This window comes from Bacillus rossius, chromosome 7, assembly GCF_032445375.1.
Source record: "Bacillus rossius redtenbacheri isolate Brsri chromosome 7, Brsri_v3, whole genome shotgun sequence".
Classification (NCBI taxonomy): domain Eukaryota; kingdom Metazoa; phylum Arthropoda; class Insecta; order Phasmatodea; family Bacillidae; genus Bacillus; species Bacillus rossius.
The window spans coordinates 37674948-37698405 of NC_086335.1; the positions used below are offsets into that span (position 1 = coordinate 37674948).

Sequence of the window (23458 nt, forward strand, 5' to 3'; positions counted from 1 at the left end):
TTTTTTCTCGAAAGGTAAAAAAATGTTAAGATAGGTGAATTTCCGCTCGTTTTTAGATATGAAAAATGCTGAATACAGTATTGTGCAGGGAGATTTTATCTGTAACACTCCACTATAACCGCCTGAAGTCCCGTAGAGGCGCTACCGAAGAGAAGGCTGCACGCTGGTTGGATGCCTAGCGCGTAGAGGCGAAGAGGCCCTTAGCGCCCCCGCGCTTTTAGAGCTCCTGCTCTCAGCCGGGTGGCCACCTGATGGCCCGGTCTCTCACGCCGTGATGAGTTCTGAAGTGATACTTCTTTAGGTGCGCTATGATGCGCGCGCACCTGGCAACGAAATTTTCAAAGGATGAAAAAAGGCTATATACAAAAAAAGATTACAAACAAAAAGTTACATACAGATAATATTTATGTATGTGCTTTTAAATCATATACTTTAGTGATTTATTTTTAATACTGGTCCATTTAATTAAAAACCTTTATACATTGTTAATATTAGTAAAATATATTGTGTTTATAAACTTTTTCAAGTTATTTATGTAAGTGATTTTATGTTCCCGTATGTATAATTTTTTTGAATTATAAATTATTATTTAATAAAGAATTAAAATTAATGAATTATAACAATAAATCAGCATAATTATTAATTTTTTTATTAATAAAGTTGTATAGATTTTTTACCACTTATATGTTATATTTAATTTTATTCACGTGTTTATATTAATATTGAATACTCAGTATTTATTTAAAATTTTATTTGATTAAATTTGTAATTTACCAACTGTATGAATAATATTACTCTATAGTCATTTTATTATTTTATTTCTAATAATTATTTGCATGCAAAATAAAAGTTAGTTTTTTATTACGCCAAGTAGGTAAATATAACTTCTAATGCGAGTACATAAGTACATGCACCCATTTTTTTTTTCATTACTATTGTTGAAAGGATGTTTCTGAAATTTTAACGTCACCTCCTTTGCATTGATTGCTCTGCGAGTAATATTATCAACAGATATTTACTAAGTGTCATTAACATAAATGATGCAAAAAGTCGCGAAAATAATAGTAATTACTAACATTTGCGCAAATTTTTACACTCTTTTATTACACATGTGAATACCTGATGAAAATATTAGTGACAGAACAACAAATGAAAGGGAGGTATCGAGTTGAAATTTTAGACATAGCCTTAACTTAATAGTAATGACGAGAAAATGAAAACCATCAACATGGCCTAGCCTTAAGAGCCCTGCATACTTGGAGAACCAGCCGTGTGACTTGTTAGAGTTGTACTTGTTAGATAATAGTAGGCACAACTCAGTCTGCCATTCACGACGTCGCTTTTAAACAAAAAACCACGCTGTGCACTGCAAAGTGTATAACATTGCTATCGGAGAGAAAAAGGCAGACGTGTGTTGTTTCAGGGGGTTCACAGTGTTTGAACATCGTTTCTTTTCTTTGATAGCAAAGTCAATATCTTCACACTGCTTAGTGCGATTTTTGTTTAAAAGAAGTTATGTAAATAAAACAGTTATGCCTAATAATACGTTATTTGAGTCTTAGGGAGGGCATGACCGTTGAGACTCTATGTAAGGTTATTTATGGCTTTATCCATTCATTATTTTCCATTTGTTTTATTGCAATGTACGGATTTTTCACTAAATAAGCATTTTATATTCTGTTTTTCTGTTGTTTGTGTTTTATTTTTTACGTCCGATGTTTTCTACACGTTGTCTGATATTTGTGAAAAGTCAGAGACAGTATCCGTAACGAATATTTTCGCATGGCTTCACTGAAAGTCAACCATCCGTGTCTACATTGCTGAGAAAGAACATGGAACTATTTTTTCGAAATGTTACTTTGTGTAGATGTGAGCATTTAGCTAACAACCATGTACCCAACGCGGAGCTGACGTCGTGGTTTGGTGTCTGCAGCGGCGGCAGACACGCGCAGAGCCCAGCGGAGCGCTACGTCTGCGACAGGGCGTGCTAAGCTCTCAAGAAAACGTTTGTTCCTCGTCCTGGAATGGTTTCCGCTCGTTTTGAAAAATACAAAGGAGGACGGACGAGGAGAATAAGAACCCCGGTTGTCCATTCCCACTTTTTTTTTCCTCCTGTCCCTCGATGCAGAGGATTATTTCGCGTTCTCTCCCGCGCACTTGTTTCGTTTTTAATCCGGAAGCCCGTGGCTGGGGGGACGGCCGTAATAGCGGCTGATGTTTTTCATCAGCAGTTAATAGAGCGATGGTCGCCGGTTGTGTGAGTAGTGGAAGGGTGTGTGTGTGTTTGTGCTCTTGCGCGTAATGCGCCAGGCGGGGAGAAGGCTCCGTCTATTGTCGGGCGGATGCACCGATTTGTACCTCCTCGCACACACAAGGAGGGTTCTTTTTTCAAATTTCTAACCGTTGTTTCTTACTCCGTTCAAACGTATCATCATCCCCCCAACTATTGTTTTTTGTTTTTGTTTTACAATGCGCTTTACGAGTATTTTTTTTCTTTGTAAATGGAACAGAAATATTCATGTAAAAATTAAATTTCTAACGTTTATTTGAAATCAACTGTATCGCTAACGAAATAGTGTTCGCAGTAATAATGCGTTCGGATTCTTACCCGGGCACTTGTGACTTGTCCCAGTACCTCCAATGGTTAAATATTGTTTCTGAACCGTTCCCTGAAAAACTTTCCAGTATTAACTGCGCACATTAGTAAGCATAATAAAACAAAATGATATCCAATTATTTTATATTCTATTATCTTTTCCATTGTTTAAAAAAATTACGCTTGAATGAAATATCTATTAAAATATAAAATTGTGCGCCAATTTTCGTAAGACGTACTCGGTGTTATCTCGTGAAATGTATTTCATGTACGAAAAAATAACCATATTCATGTGTTGTACAAAGTTACACAATCTTTCTTGTAGCGTTACAAACTATTTCTTGGCAACTGGTTTCCTAGGGAATCGGTTTTTTTTCTTTGTGAGCGACGTTCTTTGTAAATTTAAACTTATTTACAGCCGGTAAGATAATTGGAGGCGATAATGTCGTAGGAACGAAACAAAATGACAAAATGGTTCCGTTCAGAGGGCAACGAAAAGTTATACGATCAAGAATGAGACACTTAATCGCGGTGGGATGTACGAGACTCAGATTTGGGGCTTTCGGTAACATGCTTTGTTACTTGCACGTACTCTTGCCATGCCACTATCTGTGAACTTTCACTTCTAGCGCGCATGGAAGCTACACACCCATGTGGTTTTTTTTCCCGTCCTGTAGATTGTTTTTGTGTTCTTGTTAAGAAATTGTTTTAAATTTAATTCTTGTATCAGACTGTTACGTAACTCAACTTCAATAGAGAAAAGTTGATAGGCCATTAAATTACGGTTCTGAATTCACATTATAGGCTTTTTTTAATTTAAAATCCACGCCCTGCACTAAATTATTAGATATTGTAACATTTTTTTTTTTGCCACGCAGACATAAATAACCCTACTATTTATTACAGCTCAAAATAAAACAAAATACGCTATCCTTTTAATGAGAAAAAAAAATATTCACACGAATTATGTGGCAGCAATTTTTAATCGGGCAACTTTGACTATTTATACAGTAAAAAAAAATACTTTCCCAACTTAGCAAGTTATTTAATTTAATGAGCCATTTCTTTAAATAACTTGCTGAGTTAGCTAAGTAATTTTTTACAGTGTTATCTACTAATCGAAATTACTAGATTAAAAACTTTTTGACGCATAATTCTTCCAAATATTTTCTGGTGGTTAATTAGTTACTTAATAAACATCCGCTGAAGAGTTTGGTACAGCGTCTCGATGCGATAGCGCACGGAAACAATCGAGTCTTGCCGAATAGAGACTTTTGGTAACCGACGAGTAAGTTTTAATGATTGTTAGCTATCGGCCGCTCGTTTTCTTTGAAAACCTTTCTCCACGTTATGAAAGGCAGTAATAAAGGAAACGGTTCATTGTACAGAGCCCGCTCAAAAGCCGCCGGCTTTTATAAACTTTGCCACCTACTTCGTCTAGCAGCTAAAAGATAAAATTCTGTTACGGCTCAAACGTTTGAATTATGCGTAGACGTGAAATTATTAATCAACTTACGTACTGCACTCTTAAGGCTCAACATGCCATGTTGATTTTTTCTTCTTTTTTTTTGGTCATTTTAAAAGGCCTATTCTAAAATTTTAACTCGACAACTCCCTTGCATTTATGTTCTGCCACACATATTTCCAACACAACAGGCATTCGCGTAGTGTAATATCATGGGTATAAAAAGTCGTGAAATTTATGATAATTACGAAGACTTAAGCGCCTTTTTACACCAAATATCTTTCGAAAATACGTATGGAAGAAAAACAAATTTAAATAGAGTTAAAATTTTATAAACAGCCCTTAAATAAAAGTACTGACAAAAAAAATCATCATGGCGTTTGAGACTGAGACATAAGCCCAGTTTCTTTTTAAGTGCACCGTAAATAGATATTTTTTTTTTGCCCTCAGAAAAAATATTATTTTGAATTGCTGCTAATTACTTAATATATTAGCGATAAACCATTTATTTTCTTGAAACCAGGATTCCTGTTAAACTGGCACGACAATTGTTTTCACAATCCGTACTGATTATGAGTTAGTCTCTATCGGGTGCTTAAGGGTTAGCATGGATAGTAGGTACTCAGTCTTGCCGTCTTCTTCAGTTTGATTTACAGGATTGTGATTTTTTCTTGTGGGGTTGCTTCAAGAGTCGGGTCTAGACGACTCGGCCAAGGACTCTGGATGAAGTGAAACAAAGAATTGAAGACGAAATTCGTGGCATCCCAGCTGAGATGTTGCAGCGATCAGTGGGGGACCTGAACAGCCGATTAGACAAGTACGCCATCTGCAGGACGTAATTTTCATTGTCATATTTGATAAACAACACCTAACGGGATTATATGCCTGGGGGAGTACTGATGAATATAAGGTGTGAACCTAAGTTACATGCCATATTTGATAATTTGGATTCTTGTTCCTTAAAAGAAAAGTTGTGGTTCAATAAAGTGGTTGCATGTATTTTTTTTTTTGTTTTCCAAAAGTTCCCGTTTTTCTGTCATCTTGTATTACACTAAGTGAAAGATTAGTAATAGGAAATATTAGTAATAGAACAAATATTCAAGGAAAGTAAAGAGATAAAATGTTGAAATTATCCCTTTAAATTAGGCAGTGACGAAAAAATTAAAAATAGATTTGAAATGGAAATTGAGATTAAGCCTTTATAGACATAACCTGTATTAATTCTTTAGGTGCGAATTTTTTGTTGCGAATTACTTCATGCGATGTCGCACTGAAAAATGTTATTTGAGAATATCACCGCACCCTCAGCTGCCTTTTTAAAAATTATATTTAGCACGTTATCTTCTATTCTCTCTTAGTTCCGCACTTCGAGGCCTAGTTGAGCTTTATTCGTTGTCTTATCGCTGGTCTCCAGACATTTGCAGCGCAGCGGTAGGGTACCATCTTCATTATTTTACAGCGCTTTTTTTTTAAAATTCCATCTTCGTTCAGACGTTATCGCAAACTTCAGGGGGATGTTCATTCTATTTTAATCCAGAAGTATCATCCCGAGCAGTCGACACACTTTGCTAAGCTTCTACCTTGAAGGAAGTATTCCCTTGAAACGCATAGTAGAGTCACTACCCAAGTTCAGTACGTCACTACTTGATTTGGTTCCCTTTGTTCGTATTGTCGGCTGCCCCCTTAACTATAGCGACGGCCGACAACTACGGCACCCTCCCAGAAGTTAGGTCCATGGCGCGGGGGACGCACCACAACGCCGAAATGCCAAATTGACCACAACGCCGACAGCTAGAAAACTGCTGTGTGCCACAACGCCGAATTACCACAACGCCGAAATACACTGACGCAGAAAAATGTCATTGCAGGACTGCCACAAAGATTAGGTTAGGTTAGACTAGGTTAGGTTAGGTTAGGCTAGGTTAAGTTAGGTTAGGTTAGGTAAGGTTAGGTTTGATTTTGGTATTTCGGCGTTAAGGTACATTTAAGAAACACACACAAATTCATCAGTTGTTATTTCGGCGTTGTGGTACACAGCAGTTTTCTAGCTGTCGGCGTTGTCAATTTTGACATTCGGCGTTATGGTATTTAAGCGTTGTGGTAATTCGGCGTTGTGGTACAGTCGGCGTTGTGGTCAATTTTGACATTCGGCGTTATGGTATTTCGGCGTTGTGGTAACGACCCCATGGCGCGCACCACATGGCGGTCATCAAAACAACCAGGTCCTTTAAATTAACAGCGCGCTTAAATGACTTCACTCCCCCAAAACAGGATGCTGGCAAACAATTCAAATTTTAGCTGAATCAAAAAAAGTACATGAACTTGAAAATTAAGAAGTGGCTGTAAGAATTAGCATGTACAAAAAAAAGATTAAACTTTAACGATAATTTAATTGTGGCGTAAATAACGTAAGCATTATGTAAACTGTAAAATAACATACCATTTTTAAGATGGCTCATGCGATACTTAAAAATAAATATATCAAACTAAGCCTTCTGTAACATAAACGAACATTTTACTGACTGTGCACCAAAACAAACATCGTGTATTTAACATAGTAATGGAGACACGAGTATTAAAATACATGATTTCATTAATATTTGAAATCAACTAAAAAAATTCTTGCAATCCGAGTCTTTGTGGGCGGTACAGAGTGTTTGCGTTTGATTCACTTAACATTCACGAAAACAGCTTTGTCCGTTAAAAAAAAAAATTACTTACAGACCTTTTCATATTATTTCGCGAGATCGCTGGAGAAGCATTATACGACAGTTGTAGTTCGGGAGGCGTCTCTGTACAGTCGGTTCCAAAATAAATATACTGGTTTTGGAAGCGTTTTCCGCACACACAGGGGTTCGCTGGCACATTGGATCGGGCTGGCGAGTATTTTAACTTGTTCTGTCGGCGACGATGTCCGTACCTCCCGAAACGCCATGCTGGTCCCGCACGCGCTAGCACGGGGCAGACGTTGCTGGTCGCTGGCAGGCCGTTGGAAGACCAGCCGACTTCCGTCAGCACCAGGGGCGTAGGAACCGGGGGGGACAGGGGGGACGTGTCCCCCTGAACTTTTTGGGTGGAGGGGACTGTCCCCCCCAACTTTCTAGACCGTGATATTTTTATTTTATAATATTATTCTGCCCAACTTTATTTGTAATTTCTTCACTCTCAAATTTTATCTTAAGCAAACAATAATAATTTTAACATCGATTTATCCAATGGTTAGATACAAAAACTGCTTAAGAAGCGCTATTTTGCACTCTAAAAATAAAAATTTTCCGCTGGAGGACCCCCGGATGGGAATGGGTTTACATGACATCTAAATCATTATTTGTCCCCCACAACTTTATGAACACAGCTACGCCAATGGTCAGCGCCACACTCGTGCTTCCCACGACCCGCGTCGTCACGGGTCCGGCAGCGAGCTTCACAGCGTCCACACATGAGCTCACACTTGAAACATCTCAAACCAGCAATACACTCGTCATAGATGGTTATGGTTAGCCATTTCCTATATAAAAAAAATAACATCTGAAATCAAACTACAAACGTGTATAAGGTACTAAAATTCAACGCACTTGTTTCTCATCCGGTCGAATGTTCTCAAAGTTTCTGGAATGGTGCTGCCATCACAATGCTCTAGAATCACTTAAAATTATGGCATGCCATACAAGTATTTTCCTAGAAAGAAATGTAATATATATATATATTTAAGATATTACCAACTTAAATAAAATTAATTCACAAAAAAAATAATCTTCGCAAGTGGCGGGCACGCCACATAGACGGATGGTGGTTGAAACGATGCGATGATGGAGACAGGAAAGCCAGTGGGCTGACGGCAGCTCACGCCGCGCCCTGGAGAAGGTAGAGTGGAACAGGGGGTGAGAGGTCTGTCCACTCGACCACCGCGCGTAGCAGAGGTGGTCCTCGCTTCAAGGAGTGGCACGCAGGGGTTCCAGTCGACGCGACCACTTGGTAAACGTCTTAGGCGCTCACAGACCGGGCCACGAAGTTTTTTGTATTTTTTTTTTTTACTAAAAAGATTCCTTTGGAAACCAGTTGCCAAGAAATAGTTTGTAATACTTCAAGAAATATATTGCAACTTTGTACAACACACTGCTGTGGTTATCCTCGCAAGTATGAAGTATGTTATTGTAAACAGTACTGAACATTTTGTCGTAGCCCTTACAAAAATTAGCGCATAATTTTAAATTTTGTTTTTACAAAGTATTAATTTTTAAACAATAAAAAAAAGATAATAGAATATTCAACAGTTTAACTTTATTTAGTTTATTTTTTCTTATTAATGTGCGCAGCTAATACTGAAAAACTATCCAGGGAACATCAGTTTACAAATAAACTTTTATCTAATGAAGATACTGGGACAACACAAAGCATAAATTAATGCCCGGGCGAGAATCCTAACCCAATGTTACAGCGAGAGATACAGCTGCTTTCATGTAAATGAACTAGCTTACACATATCTATGTAATATTACGTGATTATTTCAGTTAAGTTAACAAAAATGCGCATGGTCCTTGACCCTCGCCATATGAGAGTGACGGCGATCAGTTCGATTAAAGACCTTAATTGTTTATAGTATCTCATTGCGGCCTCTGAGGTGTTACCGCAGCTTCGACTCTTCGCCGTTTGTTGTTCACAACTTCACGTACAGTAATATCATCGTAAAACTGCACGAATGATTATTAATATTAATATAGTTACCAATGTCACTTTATAACGCTTCAAATAATGCCATAAAACTGACAACGCATTGCTTACATGTGAAACGTACGCCGTTATGTAATGTGATCTGATAAAGTATGGTATGTTGTGTTTCACCTTACGCTGCAAGATGCACAACATTTTGAACTTTAAGTGCTTTAAATTGGTGCCTTGTCAGAGCTTTTTTTTTTTTTGTAAAAAACTGTGTTGAAGGCAGTCTTTGCTACTTTTCTCGGTGGAATCGCAATTAAATTTAATTCAGTTTGCTATACCACATAATGCTTCCATTCCCTAGCCATTTGAAGTGGAAAGTGAAGACATTTTCATGACCAAGACTAACGAGGTCCCATCGCAGCGCGCCAATTTTCTTTTCTTAATTTTATCACCTTGTAATTTTTTATCACTTTCCAAGGCAGACATAATTTTTTTAATGAAGCGATAATTAATTTACAAATTAATCATAACGTGTCTTTAGGTGGTTAGTGTTTGCTAATGAAATTTTATTGAAAAATATATGTTGTTGTAGAAACCAAAATTCTGCCCTAAAACCAGTTACTACAGCAAATGGAACTGTTCAAAAATTTCTATACACATTTAATTCTATTTGTAGTCTTAATTTTTTGACTACTGCTATCTTGTGAACATTTTATGATTTTACTGTCCTGTCTCTGCTCATTTTTCTCAGTGTTTTCATTGCTTGCTTCGTCTGATTCCTGCATGAAGAATATATCTAGTGCGAACGGATTTCGCATTATCTTTCTAACATTGAAGGCATGCTCACTAATGCCAGACTCTGATTGTATGTATGAGGGTGGTTGACGGTTATCTTGACCCCGAATACTGTGAGTCAAATGTTCAACTTGTCCAAGCACTACTCATCCGATGTACACGCCTACTTTTAAACGATTGCAAATTTATTTAAAGCAAGTTAATTGTCAGCACACATAAGTATAACTGTTTTGTGTAACGACTTATATTTTCAACGATTACATCACGCCGATTTTGTGACTTAAACTTCTTCCTCTTTTGCAGTCAGTGTAATTTACCTGATCCAATTTTGTTGTATGTATGAAAGCTTCATTGGAAGACTTACTCTGTAAACGTGGAAAAGGTGATTTCTATCCTTGAACTGATACACATTGAAAAATTTATGAAATAACTCAATATTGACATCAATCAATGGAATGTCGTTTGAATAAGTGTCATCAGAAAAACAGTTGAAAAGGAAAGTCAGTCATTCACCAAAATAATCAGCAGTATTTCACAAGATTTGTTGCGGCAAGTGGCTGACCCATCTTCTATTTTAATGGGGGAGTCTTAATTTAAAAAAAAAAGTAGTAGCATCTTAAAAGGATTGTTTAAAGCGTTTTTGACGTCTTGAAAATAATCATAAATACGGGTTCATTTTGATTATTTAAAAGTACTGAATTTTCAAAACATTACATTTAGTACAGTAGAACTAAAATTGTAAAATAATACTTTATACAAAAAAACTGAACAGGCGTGGGATGGAGTATATATTTTTTATTATCTCTCCATTTTTTAAGTTATAGGTTTTTTTGGAGGAGGGGGAATCAAACAATCATTCCTCCCATAGAATGGCCACTGGTCAGCAGTATCCGTTGTTTAGAACCAGTTGGTTGCTGGAAACCACACACAAGAAGCCAAAAGCCTTGAGATAAATTTTTGTATTTTTATTATTTTTAGAGCTAGGTGGTTCAGTAGTCATACACTTAGCTCGCATTCCAAAGGAAGCGCGATTTAATTTCCCAGATTCACAGCAATAAAATTGTGGAATATCTCTAAATATTCCTTGTCTGTATCGTTGTGTGTTACCGTCTCTAATGACTTCGTTTCCTGACAAGATATTAAATATATTATTAAAAATTTTCTACGTGTGTATATAAAAATTTAAAGCGTCTAGGCTGCATATTGTTTGCCACGTCCATAGGAGTGTACGTGGTTGTAAACTCATTCGTGTTTGGGTCGGTTGTTTCTGGAGCTTGCAACAGACGTCAAGGATGCTGAATGTTTTCCGTCGCTTATTGGTGATCGCACGGGCTACCTCTCGTTCTTTGAGGTACGAGCATACCCTGAGGTTAGGGGTTGAAGGGCGGTGCAAGGGGTGGAGACTCGTCTGTTATTTGGCGGGAAGTCACCCGTGACGCCTGCCTTCTGCCTCCGCAGAGGGGCGCCCGAGAGGCGATGGATGGATCTTGAGCCAGAAGTTTTGATCGAACTCCTCTCCGCTCCTCCTTCACTTCCCTGGTGGAAATAGTGCGGTGTTATTGGGTTGTTCCCGTCTGTTTGCGAGGCGCCCGCCTTCTGCAATATCGTGGGTTCGGCGGCGGCTGCGCTCGAGAGGACGCGCAGCTGGAGGGCTTCTGGAAGAATGTGGTGGAGGGGGGGGGGCGGAGAGAGAGAGAAAGAGAGAGATTCCACCCCGCCAGCTTGGGCCCAGCAATCGTTTGTTTCGGCTTCAATATTGAATAAGTAACCTTTTTTCTTTAAGTTATACTTATTTGGGCGCGTTATGGTAAAATGATGAGAGTGAATTTTCACGATGCGCTCACACCATGCAACGAAATTTACACAGCAAGATGGCAGACCCACGTGAATGAACATGAACCCATAAACAGTCACTTTCATAAAAATTAAGGGGACATACCAAACGTATTGGAGTGCCAAATGAAACTTTATGATATTGAACTACCCTGGAATATTTTTGGTAGACTAAGATAGTCATAGTAAAGATTAATTTCAAGTTTAAAAAAAACTAAGGCTACATGTATTATAGTGTTTATAGTGCGTGGTTCAAAAGTTATTTGTTTTTAAAATTACAGATTACTGGATTATACAAATTGCGCTTGAAGCAAATATAATATATTAATACATGTTATTTGTTTAACGTGTTCTTATAATATCATTTTAAACACGTGTTCATAATAATATTGAATACTGAGTACTTATTTAATTATTTTTGTTACAGTAAATTTCAAAATAGTTCAATGTCTTAAACAGAAAACGACTTATGGCACGCGCTGTTGCCAGATCTCTGACACGTTACGTAGAAGTTTAGGGGGATGTCTTCTTTGGAATCAAATCGCCTATTTTTAACTTAAAACAAGAAACAATTCAGACATATTCATCGATACGAATTCACAGGAAAATGGTAATGTTCACTTCTTGATAAATAAATAAATAATATACAATTCCTCAAATTTTATATACTTGTATGTAGCTACAGCGCGCGCAGAAACAAAGACAGATAGTAGTATAAAATGGCATATTCTGTCCCTATGTAATTCTTATGGGATTATGGCTTGATAGCTTACTTGACAATCGTGAGGAATCGACAGTGTTCGGGCGTGTCCGCTGCTCGTGGATTATGATCAGAAGGTCGGCGGCCATTTTAGATGACTTCATATCCACCATCTTAGAATCAAATTTATTTTGAAATTCTATACTAGTTTTGCTAGAAATTCGGGAAAAATGATAAAAATCACTAAAACATTATTTTATTAAAATTATTATTGATTCGATTGATTTCAGTTATGGATTCGATCCTTGCTCGATGCAAAAATTGTAAATTCAGGTAGAAAATATTAATTTAATAAAATATGGTAAAAAAATCCTATAAGAGGCTTAAATTTCTCATCCACCGCCAATAAGCTGCTGATGCTATCTTGGCTGCCATATTGTTTTTAGTAGGTAATCGATACAAGGAGCACTAGTGTCACATAGTACACTCATCATCTGCTAGAGTGCATTGCCGCCATATCAGTTTAATTTTTATTCGCTAGAGTGCAGTTATATTTACTACCGTGGCTGTTGCCATCTTGAAATCCGCCATCTTGAAATTCTGTAAATGATAATCTAGAAATCAGCAAAAATTCCAAAAATTATATTAAAAAATATATCGATATCTGTCCTTGGTTCTAGAAAAAAACAACAAAATCACAAGTAAAAAATTTTATTACAGAAATTCTACAAGTACAAAAATACAAGATAATGACAAGCATTTATCGATGTCTACAATCTTCTCAGAAGGCGAAGCGAGTCCTTTGCATGCCTTGACATGTGTTTTCAAGACATCTCCACATGGCAGTCGATTAACCGTCCATTTCTGTGGCTAGGCCCGTCTGTTCAGTGGCCATTCGCACAGTCCAGTCGGTTTGGTCAGGCTAACACATCAAGTTGGTGGCAAGGTACGCCCATTTCTGTGGCTAGGCACGTCTGTTCAATGGCCAGGCACTGTCGGTAGGAAAGGCTGTAAATTCCAGTTAATGGCCAGTCACATTATTCGGCGGTCAGGCACGTACAGTTGGTGGTTAGCTACTTCCAGTCTGTGGTCAGGCTATAGCGATCTGTTGGTGGCCAGGCTCGTCTATTCAGTGTCCAGGAGCGCATGTCCAGTAGGTAGCCAGCCACATCCAGTTGGTAGCCAGACGCATCCAGTAGGTGGTCCAACACATCCATTCTGTAACCAAGGGGTATTTTTCTTTGATACTGGACGAACATCTTAAACAGTCAATGTACAAAATCATGCGCTTAGGCCAAGCGTCTCCGAACCAGGAGGCCAGGTCATGTACAATGTTAGATGTATAGGCCAAGCGTCTCCGAATTTAGAGGTATTATTCGTTTGTACGCGACCAACATTTTTATCAGGCCATGTTCAATGTCAGGCGTATAGACCATTCGTATCCGAACCACGATACCAATCATGTCCTGAGTTCAGACTTATCTATGCTCATTCGTCAAAAAGGAAGCACATAAAAATAAAGCACATTCGTCGAAAGGAAGCATATTAAAAAAGCACATTAGGAAGCACATTCAAAAAAAGGTAGCACATTTGGTGTTGCATTTGACAAAAAGTAAGCACATTTGGAAGCACATTCGATAAAAAGGATGCTCATTGGAAGGAGATTCAATAAAAGGAAGCTCATTTAACGAAGAGGACACACATTTGTACGAAAATTCAACTTGGTAGGATACGATCTGGTAACCAGGTACGATCTCGTCGCAGGGATACGATCTCATCAGTAGGATACGATAATACAAGCTCTAGCGGACGTTTCGCAAACATCCATGCAATTGTTACGGCAAAAATACTAGAGATAGCAACGCCATCGCACAAAAAAGTAGATTCGCCGTTATAGTTTTCTCTAGTACTTTTAAATGTGAGTTTATTTCTTGTAATTACCATTAAAGTGTACATAATGTATTCCAGGATAGTTTCTCTATCATAAATTTTCCTGTAAACACCTACACGCTTGGTATGTACCCGATGATCACAAATAAGACTGTATACTAGTTAATAGCTCCAGACGCGTGTCCGTCATTAACGAAAAAAGTGAGCTCTGTGCATGCGCGGAATTCGGGCAATAGATCGGCGACGCATAGAACACCAAAATAAGTTCCCTAAAAATAAGGGTCCTATCGTGGGCTTATAAATCGGTTAGGGCACAGGTGTAGCAATTTCAACGCCTAAACACACTTGTCGTGAGTTTTCTCTCCTGGAACGCGTGTTTCAGGGTTTTTTGTTACCACTGCGTCATCTCTGCTCCGTTCTCCGCAGTCGTACCTGATTGAGGGCCGTGGGGGGGGGGGTGGAAGGGGGGATGCAGGGGGGCGGAGTCTATCGGCGCGCATCGACCCCGCCTCTCCCAGGATCGCCGCTCGACCACGGCCCGTCCGATCCCGTTAACTTTTAATTGTGTGCGGAATTCCTCCTGACTCGGATCGATGGCGCTCGGCCGCTGCTGTAGATGGTCTCTCACCCCTGCCCTTACAACCCCCCTCCTGTTTTACCGCAGAGCTGTTGCTGTTCGCACGGTGCTCTTCTGCGCTTCGCCGAATTCCTGTCGGACTGTTCTCGCTAGCAATCTCGAAAGGAACGTTTCCGGTTCTGTTCCGCAGCTAACTTGGTGTTTGACGGTCAACCCTGAAGAGTCAGTTATCCTTTTATGCCATTTTAAATTACAGTCCTGTATTTTTTTTTCCCATCAGAAGTTATACGCATATACAGTTCATTGCATAACCACATTCATCCAAGCAAGATATAAATAACTCACAACATGTACACAATTGATGGCTAACTTTTTTTTGTATTAACTGCTCCATTTAGAGCGTTTTGGATGAATGTTTCAAAAATTTAATTTTGCAGTGAGTAAATAATTAAGGATTTACATTAAATATTCGTTAAATTAATGTACTTTAGTCTTTAATGTTAAGTACTTGCGTCTTTTTCAAACTGCATCTGATAGTTGATTAATTTTTATTTTAGTGTATATTTTTATCTCACCAAATAAAAGGAAATGTTAAGTGTGATTTTATGTTTTTTTTTGTTTTTTTAACTTGCCATTGCGTCTTTGTTAATATCTGAACATATACGTGTTCGCAAACGTAAATTGAACTAACATACAACTTACAACATGGCAAGAATCGTAGTAGATTTTCAAAATTTCCTATATTTAAAAAAATGTATAATATTTTTGTTTATTTTAGCGTTGCGCAAGTATTAACCATTTTTGATATTACTACTTTTAAAAAAAGAACGTAGGCGTAGGCGTTGCATTTTCAGTCGAAGGTACCTCACTGGTAAACATGCATTTTGCACTAAAAATTCTACGCATCGCGTGCGAAGAGAAATACGCAGCCCTTGATAGCCGTGGTCGCTTAGGCATCACTAGGTCGCAGGTAATCCCATCTCCCTGCGTGAGTGGAATTCATAACCATTGAGTTGGTTTCCAAATAAAAGTATGTTAGGGCAGCCCCAGCTGATTTGCGTGGATCATTCCTCGGGAGAGAAAAAGAAAACATTTGGGTGTTCATTTACAACACATTTTGTAAAGTCAATGAAGTAGTACAGTTTGGCCGGTCCGAACGCAGAAATTAACGTTTTGGGGCCTTGGCCGACTGCCATCTTGGATGGTGGCCATGAAGTCACAAAATGGTGGTCTGCCCAGACTGCAGCTGCGCTCCGACTGGCCAAACTATATTACCCAATAACTCAGAGATAGTTAAATTTCCTTTCATTAATTATCCACTACAACAACAAAAAACATGTGTCAAATTGAAGTAATAATTGCACTTTCATCTTATTTCTCTTCTTTTGTATGTTACCCTTCTCCTTTTGAATGTTAATTTATTATGTCCCAATTTTTTTCTAAACTTTCGTTACAATTTTTTTTATTCCTGCAAATTTTACTGTAGAAGAAGAGTTTTTTCTGCATCACCTCTTACAATAATAGTAGATAATGTTACGTTGGTAGACGTTTAAAAAAACCCCGACAAACCAACAAAATGCTTTTGATTAATAAATCTTAACGTTTTAGTTACCTACGTAGCCAATTTATTTCCAACACTTCAAAACTCCGACCTAACTGGCAACCCATCCGATTTTTGAAGTGAAAACTTCTATAGGAAGGTTTGGATAGGGAGTAAATTCATGTAAGTCGTCATCGACATGGTAACGTAACGTGTTAATTTTTTTATATATCAATGATAAAACTTAATTTATCTATTTTTAAAGATACAAGTTTTTAATTTTATCTTTATTTTTCAAGGAAATTTTAACGTTATTGTGTGGTACATATTGCGAGTATTGGATATTTTTTAGTAGGTAGTTAAGTAGAGGTTATGTTTTTTTCTTTTGTTTATTTATTTACGATGTGAATTTCTTCAAATGTCAGGTTATTGATTTATTCGAGATAATCTTGATTATTTGTAGATTTAACTTAATATTTTTTTATTCTTTCAATTAAAAAATTTCATTTATTCTAGTTTTAAAGTTAGATATTATTGGTAGGGGCAAAACTTATGGGTTCGCGTCACCGACATGCTAGTGATATAATACCAAAATCATTTTCTTGCGTACATTTGACGTCGAAATGATTTCATATATTACACATTTAAAAACAAAATTTTTAAGTTTTCACTTCTGTCGACAGTCCCCATGACTGACTTACTTTTTTTTTCCTTATCGAAAATTCAAACCGTTCTATTGTCCCCGTTATTCTTTCTTTCACAACAGATCCTGAACCGCTGATAAAACTTGCATTCCTCATCCGTGGTCCCGTGACAGCTGCATTAGACACAGATTCGTCCGGGAGAGACGGGCCTGCACACCGAGACATGGGCCGCCTGAATAAGTAACCACGGCCTGCCAGACACTTCCCGCCGCGACCCCTACCTCCCCATCTCGAAGAGTTACGTATTTATGCCTTCGTCATCTGCTGGCCCACAGACGTTTCACATGCGCCGTGCTCTCCTCGTGTCGACACTCGGAGGAGCTCGCTCTTCTGACGGTGTTGCAGAACTTGCAACGAGTAAAGCAGTGGGTTGTATCTTAACTCTTTCAATGGACAGTTTATATCCATCTCAATGATACGTGGACTTAATCAAACCTTGAATGCATGGACCATGGTTTACATTGGACTCGACATCATACCATAAGGATAAGGAAAATATATATTTATAATTTTATATATTATAATATAATAATCGTACATCAATATTATAATTATACCTTAATAATATAACTACATAAAATATCTAAAAAAAGTAGTTTTGTTAAAATAAAATTATACCTTAGCAATCGACAAAGTGTGACATAAAAGCAGGAGTTCCATATGTAGTGGAACACTATCTCCATTTCTGTATGCATTCTACACGAGGGATGTACCAAAGGAAGAAGGTACCAACATTACTGGCTACGCAGACGACACAGTAATTTATGCAAAAGGCAAAAAAAACATTTGCAACTGTACTTGTACATCATAACATCAATATACGCTATTCTATATACTCTAAAAAATACTGGAGAATATGGGCTATAAAAATAAACCCATAATTTCCTTCTAAATTGCAATTTTATTAAAATTATACTAATAGTAATACGGTAGTGTTTGTAATAACAAGAAATATATTTATCGCCTTATGTCTTTTGGAAATTTAAAAACCTGAGAACCACCTTTCACAGCCACCACCCATAGTCCATCGAAAAATTTGTTCACCTCACAAAAATTAAAAAAAAAAATTGGTCTGGTTGTATTATCAAATAACTTTTAAGGATAAAAAATAGCAAACCCCTAGCACTAAACATAAGAAAAAAGTATGTACAACAATATTCCCAAGATTCTGCTAATAATTAAACCCTTAGTATAAATCACTTAATAAAATAAAGTATTGTTTACAATTAAATAAAATGATTCAAATTTCAAAATTTCAAATCAAATCAAAAATTATAAATTATGTATTGAACTTACTATAAAGACTAAGTATTATTTGCATTTTTGTCACTTTAAAAGTTTAATACAAATATTCCTCCATTCATGCATCTGTAGTAGCTCTAAACGCCTCCTGGAGCCAGCACTATCGCTTGTGACAGTGATGCCAACAGTGAAATTTATAGTTTGGGAAAATTGGTTTGACCCATGTTTGTGTGTGGGGAGTGGGCCAAAAAAAATTAGGTACCACTGAGTAACACTGCTGTTACCTTTCTGGTATACCCTTATTTACTCTTTGGTATAGAGCACGATCAATATTTTATGCTGAAAACCAAATTATGGCGTAGTCTAGACAAAACGATTTATTAGGGAAGCTTTAATTTGGCCGTCATTAAAAACCCACTTCCTGGACCATTTGGTTATCAAATCAAAATATTTATAATGGGTATATATATTGACAAAAAATTAATGGCGGTTACAATACAGTTTTTTTTTTTAATTTGGAATAGTTAAAGAAAACAGCAAAGAAAATTCAGTTCCAGCAACAGAATGATCCCTTTATGGAACATTACATACATAGTTCATAACAGTCCCATGTTTTGCATCAGCTGTTATAGTATCGTACTTCCAACTATGGAGATAGTAAATTTGAAGAGATGGCATGCTATGATGTAGTGCATTCTCATTCTACTTCACCATCACCATATTGAAACATCCAAAAACATTGCGGAAATGTGGAAATGATGATGATGGTTGATGGGTAAGTATAATAATTCTCGTCGTTAAACAAAGTCAGTTCTATAATATAGAGTAATATAAACTGTTTCCAAGATGCGAACGGTACACTTCAGCCAGTGTTCAAGATATCCCGCAAACATGGCACGATCCACCAACTGGACAGAAAGTGGCTTCGCCTAGTAGCCACGTAGACTGCATGCATGGCCACCGTCTGCTTCGTGCTTGTCTTTACATAGTTTTCTTTTTTATGGACAGAGTTTTGGGTACTACTTTCTCTTATTTTTTTTGTCCATGTAGCGATGTGTTAGTACTATACAGAATTGTAATATGACCGTGCCGTTGATGGTGCTGGGGTTGCAGATTTTGTTGTTTGGTTGCAGATGTTACTGTCGTGTGTTGCAGAGTTGTTATCGTGATTACAGATGCTGTTGTCTTGTGCTGCAGGGGTTGTTATTGTGGTTGCAGAGGTTGTTGTATTTGCATCGGTTTTTTTTTAGTTGCAGAGGTGGTTATTTGTGGTTGCCAGGTTGTCATTGTGGTTTGCAGATGTTGTTTGGGTATCAGAGGTTGTTGTGGTTGTAAGACGTTGTTACGCTGTGTGTCAGGGGTTGTTCTCATGGTTACAGAGGTTTTTTTTTTGTAGTTACAGAGGTTGTTATTGTGGTTGCCAGGTTGTTATTGTGGTTGCCAGGTTGTTATTGTGGTTGCGAGGTTGTTATTGTGGTTGCCAGGTTGTTATTCTGGTTGCCAGGTTGTTCTCATGGTTACAGAGTTTTTTTGTGGTTACAGAGGTTGTTATTGTGGTTACAGAGGTTGTTATTGTGGTTGCCAGGTTGTTCTCATGGTTACAGAGGTTTTTTTGTGGTTACAGAGGTTATTATTGTGGTTACAGAGGTTATTATTGTGGTTTCCAAGTTGTTCTCGTGGTTACAGAGGTTGTTATTGTGGTTGCCAGGTTGTTAAAGTTGCAGAAGTTGTCGTCGTGTGTTGCAGAGGTTGTTCTGGTGGTGTCCAGAGGTGGTCATGGTCGCACAGGGGTGGTGGTGATTGTGGTTGTGGTGGTGTGTGGTTGCAGAGGCGCAAGGAGCGCGGGCGGGTGCCGCTGGACTCGGTGCGAGTGCTGGAGGCGGCGCAGCTGCCGGCCGGGGAGGCGGCGGGCGCGCAGAACGGCACTGCCGACTCCCACCCGCAGGGCTGCCCCTTCCAGGTGGGCTACAACGAGGCGGGCCAGGACTACACGCTGTACCTGATCGCCGCGCGCGACCACGAGCGGGCCGAGTGGATCAAGGCGCTGCGGGCAGGTGAGGACCCTGTGCTATTCCAGAGGACTATGTACATACATATAGTTAATTTATTCAGGGGCGTAGCCAGGGGGGGGGGGTTAAGGGGTTCAACCCCCCCCCCCTAGCACCAAATATTTAATTAATTTCTTATTCATCACTCAAAAAAAAATTATATTAAAATTAATAACATTTTTACCATTATAATATTTTAATTTAAGAACCGAAAACTGCTAAATTAGCACTATTTTACACCTTAAAATCCAAATTTTCCCGGGGGAGGACCTCCGGACCCCGCTTTAATACGGCGGGGCCATGCTTCTGTACATATCCCCCATACACAAATCCTGGCTACGCCACTGAATTTATTAGACCATTCACAGCTATTTTTGTTAACGCATCATTGCTGTAACTTATTTCAACGACTCTACGGGTTTTGCTCGAACAGTGACTTAATTATTACGTTTTCTCAGAAAATTTGTGTGTATATGGTCCGCCTAAAATTATTTTTAAGAATTTAAACTCAAAACGTTTTAGAACCATTCAACTATAGCCACTGTAACGTGTATTCCTTAGCTAGCAAACAAAATACACTTTAAACACATATGATATGCTCAGTGACGAATACGAAAAATGTTTTTTTTTTCTGAAATGGAGAAAATTTTGAAATATATATATTATTATTATTTGTGTATTCAAAAAATTACGTCAACAACAGGAGGTTCGCACTGTCGCCATTATTATTCTCAATACTTCAATAGTTCATCTCGTGTCACCCAAATTAACATAACATCTCTCAAATTTTACTCAAAACTTTGTGTTGGGAGGGGGGTTTTACAGACACGTATAAGGCCTTATCTGTTTGTTAACAGTTCTAATATTGTTTTTAATTCTCCATCCAGTAAATTGAGGTTAGCCGATAATTCGTGAGGGTTGCAAGTATCTCTAAACTTGATAAATCTGAATTTTTTTTTATTATTTTTCTCTAAATTAAATTGATGGTTGAACGTAGAAGAAAATAAAAACTCTTCACAAAATAACCTTAAATAACCCCAAAAATTTCAAGAATATTTTTTTTTTCCTTTCCAACTGCAAAAAAAAAAACTTAGTAATCCATTAACTTTTCCAAATTTCGGGATCCCATGAAGCCTAACCTGTTTCCCTTAATCTTACAAACCACACTGACAGTTTCCACACTTATTAAATTTCTCTCAAACTATGGAGTATTTAAAATTTCAAGGTACCAGAAGCCTGCAATTCAGAAACTTGTGATGCAAATGATAAAAACATTGATAATATATATATTTTTTAATTTGTAGGCAAACCTTTGGATTAAAACCAAATCGGTTTAATGCTGTCACTGCATCTGCTTCATGTTGACGACTGGACACGCCCTTGACGACCCTAGACCAGTTACAAGTTACAACAAGAAGTGGTTGTCCAATCACGTGTTATCTGCCCAAGTATTTTCCCTTGCTATCGACCACTGAGCGTTACAAAATTGGTTAATTATTAAGGACTAGAAAAATTCGTGGGTTCATTGGCCTTCAGGAAAGACACCACGATCCTCTGTATGCTCGGAGAAAATGACACCTGTTCATTGGCTGCTGACTTGTGAGGCTTCTCAGCTGGGTAACTTGTGATTGATACTTCTTTGATTGAGGGGTCTCTAATTGGTCCAGAGTCCTCCGGATCAACAGTGAACTAATAGCAGAAGAAGCACAGAGGTATAATTATTTGAAATTTAACATATGACGAAATTAATCCGCGGATTTTTTCCTTCTCTACTTATAAGTGTAGACCTACGAAAATCGTGTTATTATTTGAAGACATACTATAGTGCTTACCAGTTTATGATAGACTGGCAGTTTCATTAATTCATGAGTATATTTTGCCAAGCCCCGAAGGCAATAAACGAACGAGGAAATACTTAAATTTATTTTATCCGCAACCATTTTATTTTGGCTTAATAATTCCAAATTATAACCATAGTGATACTTTTAATACAATTAGTAAACATACCAACGTATTAAATATATGTATAAAAAAATTTAGTTCTTATTGTCATAATCTATAGAGCATCCCACTCTTAGATTGCAGTGTGGAAGTAAATGGGCGCATTCTCTCTCTCTCTCTCTCTCTCTCTAACACACGCCGATTGCCGTTAGCGCTGTCCTTGTTTCTTCGTGCGTTGTTTAAGTGTCCGAAAAAATTAAAAAACATAACTTATTCACTGCGAACTATTTTGAAGTATTCAGAGATGTTTCACATCAATTTTATTAATAAATTAATGCCTTAGGACGCCACCGAACAAATGTTAAGACAAAAACTATACAGGTTTCACTTAAATAATTTTTTTAATATATTGAAATGCATTTTCTCACAAACTGACACATCAAAAAGTTGACCAGCGGAAAACTTTTTTTCTATTAAAGATAGATGGGAGACAAAAGCGTGAAAAATGTTGACAATGACTTGAATTAGTTTTTAAAAGCAGCTGCATCTCAATTGCTTCTACAGTTTCCGTGGAAATAGCTGTTAAAGATGTGTCTTATCAGTACAAGAGCGCGCGCTGCCGTCGTAAGAGGAAACAGGGTCGTGTGTTTAGATAAGTGGGGTTCTGTCCTGCAAGCAATTTCAAATGCATGGCTTCCTTATTCAACCATGTATTTCCTTAGACACGCAAGTAGTATGTGAATGTATGTCCGAGATCAGGCTTCAGGCTGTGGAGCCAAGAGCCGGCTCCGCCATCTTGGATTTGTGACGTCACGGCGGCAAAAATTCCTCAAAAATCCTCAAAAATGACTCAAAATTTCCCGTTTTAAGAAAAAATTTCCCGTTTTCGAGGGAAAAATTCCCGTTTCGAGGGAAAATTTCCCTTTTTATTCCTTAAAAATCCCAGCGGCTAGAAATGTCCTGATAGAGGCTTAAGCATCCTTAACTCAAGCCTCAGTTAAGCCTCTATCAGGATGTGACCTTGACCTCGACGGTCATCTTTATCCGAGATCAGGATGCAGGATGTGGAGCCGAGAGCCGATCCACATCTCTGACGTCACGTCCATCTCTGACGTCACGTCGGCCATCTTGGATAAGCGTAACGGGACACGGTGTAACGGGACATAACGTAACGGGACAAGTAGATCACGGCGGCCATCTTGGATCCACCATCTTGGATGACGTCATTTCGTTTTCTCGAACATTCAGGCATTGTGTTATCCGCCATTTTGAATTATGACGTCACCGTTGCAATTTCCGTTACGGCCGCCATCTTTAAATTTATTATCCGATTTTAATAAAAAAAATTTTAAAATTATAAAAAATTAAATAATAAAATTTTTAATAAAATATTTAAAAAACAAACATTTACGACACGGAGCTCGGAGTCCTCGGTTCAAACCCGACGAGTGCAAAAAAAAATAAAAAT

The 23458-nt window shown here is 37.9% G+C and overlaps 1 protein-coding gene across 1 annotated transcript in view; it reads left to right on the forward strand.

Annotated features, from left to right (window-relative positions):
* The window catches only part of LOC134533843 (tyrosine-protein kinase Btk), a 406493-nt gene that overhangs the window by 120138 nt on the left and 262897 nt on the right, over positions 1-23458 (forward strand). The window contains exon 3 of the mRNA XM_063371537.1: positions 19830-20055. Coding sequence (XP_063227607.1) covers positions 19830-20055 — 226 coding nt within the window. The remainder of the gene's footprint in view (positions 1-19829; positions 20056-23458) is intronic.